Raw genomic sequence first — 5,367 nt, forward strand, 5'->3', positions numbered from 1 at the left:
AACCCCCGGCTTTATGCTTGTACCGTAGCAAAGCAGCAGCCCTTTGTATAAATGCATGTGTGAAGAGCATTCATGCTATATATACGTCAAGGCGAGATGTAAAAAATAACATTTTTATTACCTTGTGGAAAAGAGAAAAGGGCATTTCTGTTATTGTGTTCTGTGTATTCAAACATGAAGACTTTCCAGCCCAGACACAAATACACAGACAACAACGTGACACTAAACATCTCGAGTATTTTTTCAAGGACACGGCTCAATGTTTGTTTTTTTCTGTCATGTTTTTTTTATTTTCTTATTTTTCATATGAAACAGATAAATTCTTCCAGTGTCTTTGAAGTGTGAAATGTCTATTTTTTTTTAATTATTATTATCATCATCATCATGGATTCTCATAGTACATTCAGTTAAATGTTCATTTGAAAGAAAACATCTTTGAACTTGGCACTTAGAAAACAACCACAAAGAATTGTCACCTTTATTCATTTAGAACAAAATTTACAAAGCCATTCAAACAGTCATTTTTTTTTAATACTTTTATATCTATTTTTTAAACTCAATTTTTGAGAATATTCAAAATACACCTTTTTAATGTTGCCTCTGTCTCTCTCTTTGTACTTACAAATATGTACATTAAAGTCTCTTAAAGTCCTATCGTTCGTGTGTTGTCCCACTGATTTCTCTTCTCTGGTAAAAATCTTTTTTTTTCTGTCTCCCATGTTTTATTTATATCTCTCCATACCGTTCGTTCGTTCGCACTCTGTGGAGCTCTGCACTGTTCTTGTGGAGCCGGAGTGTCTGTGATTGTTCTGCGTTGCTCAGATGGACGTCCCGTGACTGGGCTCAATGGCTTCTGGGATGGGTCCTCCTGGTACTGATTGGTAGGACATTGGCATGGGCGTCTTGACCGGGCTCTGTCGGAAGAGCCCCCCGTTGGGCGCCCTGTGTTTGCAGCGGATAGAGGGCATGGTGGCGCTGCTGAGGGGCAGGGGCAGGCTCCTGCCAGCGGCTGCGCCCAGTGTCCTTCCTGCCCCATGACCCTCCTGGAGGAAGGTGGTCACAGAGAGCGGCGGACCCCCCCGATGATGGCCCGGGTAGTCCCGCACAGACAAGGCCTCCAGGGACTGGCTGGGGTGCATGCTGCCAATGTCCAGGGCAGAGATCTCGATAGACTGGCCGGGCAGCTGCTTGTGTGCCAAGTCTTCGTCCAGGAGGCTGTTCAAACGCTGGTGGACCTGCTCCAGGTTCATCTCTTTGTCCTAGGGGGGAGAAAGGGAGAGAGAGAGGGGGGGGGGGGGAGAGAGGCAGAGAGAGAGAGAGAGAGAGAGAGAGAGAGAGAGAGAGAGAGAGAGAGAGAGAGAGAGAGAGAGAGAGAAGAGACCAAGACGAAGGAGTGGACAGATGTTTTAGTGGAAGAAGGAATATAAACGTAACCGAGTAGGTGGAGGAGTATAACCAAGGAGTAGAGATTAAAAGCAGAAGATGAATGTATAGTAAGAAGAGCGAGAAGGTAAAAGGGAGGAATTGGAACAGATAGTAGGAAGAGACAACAGGAGAAACGAGTTACAAACAGTTGTGTAAACAGGAGGACTATGATAGCTACATGCAATGCAATCTACTCAATCCTAATTCAATTAAGGAACATTTAACACACATCCAGTTATAATCATTACATTGTCAAATTTGAAGTATGCTAAAATTACATGATGTGTACATTAGCTTGGTAAAAGAAACCCAACTATTCAGTCAACAATATGGCAGAATTTTAAGCAGCAAACATCAAGACGTGATGATGTGGAGACATTACCTTAAAACACTGACTCGCAAACGCGGAGTCGTTACAGGTAATGTCTCCATCTCTCAAATGAATCTAACAAAGATGTCGCTTGATGCAAGAGCGTTGTGCGTTTTCTCCAGGTGTCCGTGCACCTCCGTGACTCCATTGCATGAAGAACATCAGTTGTTCACAAGACAGGCTCTAATGAACACACACAACTAATGAATCAGACTCCATGCGACTGTGTGATCCAAAGGAAGACAAAAGAGTCAATTACTATGTCTATTTGTCTCAATCATATTGAAGAAACATCCATTTTTATCTTCTTTTCTCTCTTTCTTTGCATAAACAGCCATCAATGGGGCAACACAAATATGAGAGAGGAGAGGGAGAAGCCAAATAAAGAATTCATAAATTAATTCATAAATTCATAATTCAAAATCAATTACATTTAACCGGCAAAATGTTTCAGTGCTAGATATTTTTGCCTGCACCCTGCCCTCCAACACTGCAGTCGCATCCCACTCCATCCCCATGCACCCGTTTAATTGGAGCCAAACTCAAGACAGACAAGACACAAAAAAGAAGCCAAATAACATGAGAGGGGGTGAGATGACCAATGAAGTGACTGGAATCTACCCCGGCCCCGGCCCCATGCCCCGCCCCTTCCATCTGACACAGCCCAATGGCCATCCAGCATGTCAGGCCTCTCCTCCTGACCTGTGTCAAGAGCCTCTGCCTCCTCCCAGTCTCTCTCTCTGTCTGTCCATATGTCCCGCCTCCCTTCCGGTGAAGCACTTGTAATGTCATTATATGTCAATGGACCAGAAACCCTTTCCAGACTGTAATCCTTAGTCACCTGCTGGAAATCATAGACAACGGAACATAACCAACAGGCTCCCTTGTTTGTCCGGACATTGACATATAATTGCAATAAGTCGTCACTCAGGTAAAAGTGTATAGGCTTGCAGTTGGTTTTCAGTTGAAATTGCTGTCATATTGCCTGTGCTATCAAGGAGGGGAAGTACAAATGATGCTCATAACAATTTAAAGGAACAGCTCACCCTAAAATCCAAAATACATATATTCCCTCTCGCCTGTAGTGCTGTTTATCCATCTATATCGTTTTGTGTTAGTTGCCTGAGTTTTGGGGATATCGGCCGCAGAGTTTCTGCCTTCTCTCCAATACAATGGAACTGGATGGCACTCTGCTTGTGGTGCTCAAAGTGCCTAAGGAAAACATTTGAAAAACTCAACAGCATTGTCTCTTTCCAGAAATCATGATCCTGTTACTCAAGATACTCAACAGACCTTGTTATGAGCAGTTTCATGGAGGAACTATTTTCTTTTGACTGAACTACACCCACTAGCTGCTAGCTAGTTCCTACATGAGACTGCAAAATAAAATAGTTCCTACATGAAACGGCTCACAACAAAGTCTGTGCATTATCTTGAGTAACCATGATTCCAGATTCCTGGAAAAAGACAATGTGCTGTTGAGTTTTTCAAATTTTTGGTGCTTCGAGCACTACAAGCTGAGTGCCTTCCAGTTCAATTGTATTCAAGAGAAGGCAGAAACTCTGCGGCCGATATCTCCAAAACTCAGGCAACTATCCCAAAATGATATAGATGGATAAATAGCACTACAGGTGAGAGGAAAAATATGTATTTTGGATTTTAGGGTGAGCTGTCCCTTTAATACATGTCTAGAAACACAATAATGATGGAGTACATGACCAAAACACCTCATAGTTCTAATACTCCATTAAATCAGCAAATTGCTAGGCTAATTGTGTCTAGGCTAACGTTATTGTGCGCCTAGCATGACAGCAGTATGTGGTCATTATTGGACAGCTAGCTTGCAAACAAAAGACTGCTGTATCTTCAATTGAAATCAACGGCAGTAACTCAAACTCTCGCATGCATCCAAAAGTGGCATGGAGCCGCCTGCTTTACTGCCTGGAGCCTGCTTTACTGCCTGGAGCCTGCTTTGCTGCCTGTTGAGTCTTCAGGAGAGGACTGGGCCTTGAGTGGGTTGTCCTCGTCACGTGGCCCCTAGTGCATTATTGCTCCGTCGAGTCAAACAGGCAGCTCAAGGCTTTTAGATTAGGCAGCGTCTGCTTTCTGCTCACACTTTAGTTTAGGGATCCACGTCAAGCCTTATCTGGACGCCTCGTGCAGAGCGGGGCTGCCCAGTCGACTGCGGCTACATTAAGTCAGAGCTTAAACGTGTTAAGACTTGAACGGATTAGCTAACGAGAGCTATTGTACAACGGAAGCACTCATTGGGCCCAGAAGTACACTTTCAGTATGACGGTTTTGAATTTGCCACACTACAACACTATATTTACTATTGATATATTTTACTATATATTTACTGTTGATCATTCCAACTGTGGTTCTCTCACATGATCACAAATAACCATGATTACGAATCCCCTCGTTTGTTCAGTCAAAAATGTTAATTTAGTGTTTGTTTTTTTAATTTGTTAAAAATCAGTATGAGAGAGAATCACAGTAGCTTTTTTTTTGAGAGAGAAGGCTCAGAGAAGTCCCTAACAAAGCACCCCAACGTCTCTCCCGACATGAGAAGGAATGAATAGATCGATCACATGATGTTGGAACTATCACGGTCAGGGCACAGGGGCACACCTATTATAACTGGGTGTACTGCAGCTCGACTAAATCGGGGCTGGCGTCAGCGCCGCCTGCTGGATCCATAAAGTAGAGTGTGGCAGTGGCGTCTCTGGGCAGGACCGGGGGCCCCGGGGGTCTGGGTCGGGACCGGGGCCTCGGTGGGGCCAGGAGGCCCGTGCTGGGGTTCTGGCCTAGCAGCAGGCTCGGGCCAGCAGGGCCCTGGCCTGACGAGTTGTCAGCGGTCACCTCTTTGGGCTGCTCCCTCCGGCAGTGGGTGCTGTTCCACCAGGTCTCCAGTGCAGCGACCAGCAGGGCCAGCAGGAGCCCCGCGGCCAGGATGCAGAAGACACCGGCGAAGCTGTGCAGCCGCAGCGCCCGCCCCTCCGGCTGGGCGTCCGCGTGGCTGTCCAGGTCGCAGCGGCCTTTCCTCGGCCACCACTTCTGCTTCAGGATGTCCAGGTCTCCTTTCTCCTGGAGCTCCAGGATCCTTGCAAAGGAAAAGGAGAATGTAATGTGGTTCTTTCACATAGGCGCATGACATTGTGAAATAATAAGACCCTAGACCAGTGATACTTAACTTGCTGCCCGGGGGGGCCAGATGCGGCCCGCGACAGGGTGCAGAGTGGCCCCCCCGACCATTTTCTAATAATTTCACGTTAGTTTTCATTGTGAATTAGAATCTAATTCAGAATAAAAACTAACGTGAAATCAAGTTTGACGGAGCTCCAGCTAAATTAATCAAATACCGCCGTCTGCTCGCTACCCAGGCACATGTATGTACTTAACCTAGCTAACTTAACCCAACTAACTATCCGGTGTGCACAACATTATCAGACTAAACTCCGGCTGACACGTCAAAAATGTACAATCCGCTACAGAAAAAATTATATTGTTTGTTTATTAACTGGCCCCCGGCCTCCTATCATTTCACGAAAGTGGCCCCCCGGCAAAGC

The 5,367-nt window shown here is 45.4% G+C and overlaps 1 protein-coding gene across 1 annotated transcript in view; it reads right to left on the reverse strand.

The window, feature by feature from the left end:
• Nucleotides 1–818: 818 nt before the first annotated feature.
• Nucleotides 819–5,367, reverse strand: part of grid1a (glutamate receptor, ionotropic, delta 1a) — a gene marked incomplete at both ends in the record, with an annotated part of 379,231 nt that continues 374,682 nt past the window's right edge. Inside the window, 2 exons of the mRNA XM_083650562.1 lie at nucleotides 819–1,259; nucleotides 4,661–4,901. Coding sequence (XP_083506688.1) covers nucleotides 819–1,259; nucleotides 4,661–4,901 — 682 coding nt within the window. The remainder of the gene's footprint in view (nucleotides 1,260–4,660; nucleotides 4,902–5,367) is intronic.

Source organism: Poromitra crassiceps (genome assembly GCF_964638095.1).
Source record: "Poromitra crassiceps genome assembly, chromosome: 14".
Taxonomy (NCBI): domain Eukaryota; kingdom Metazoa; phylum Chordata; class Actinopteri; order Beryciformes; family Melamphaidae; genus Poromitra; species Poromitra crassiceps.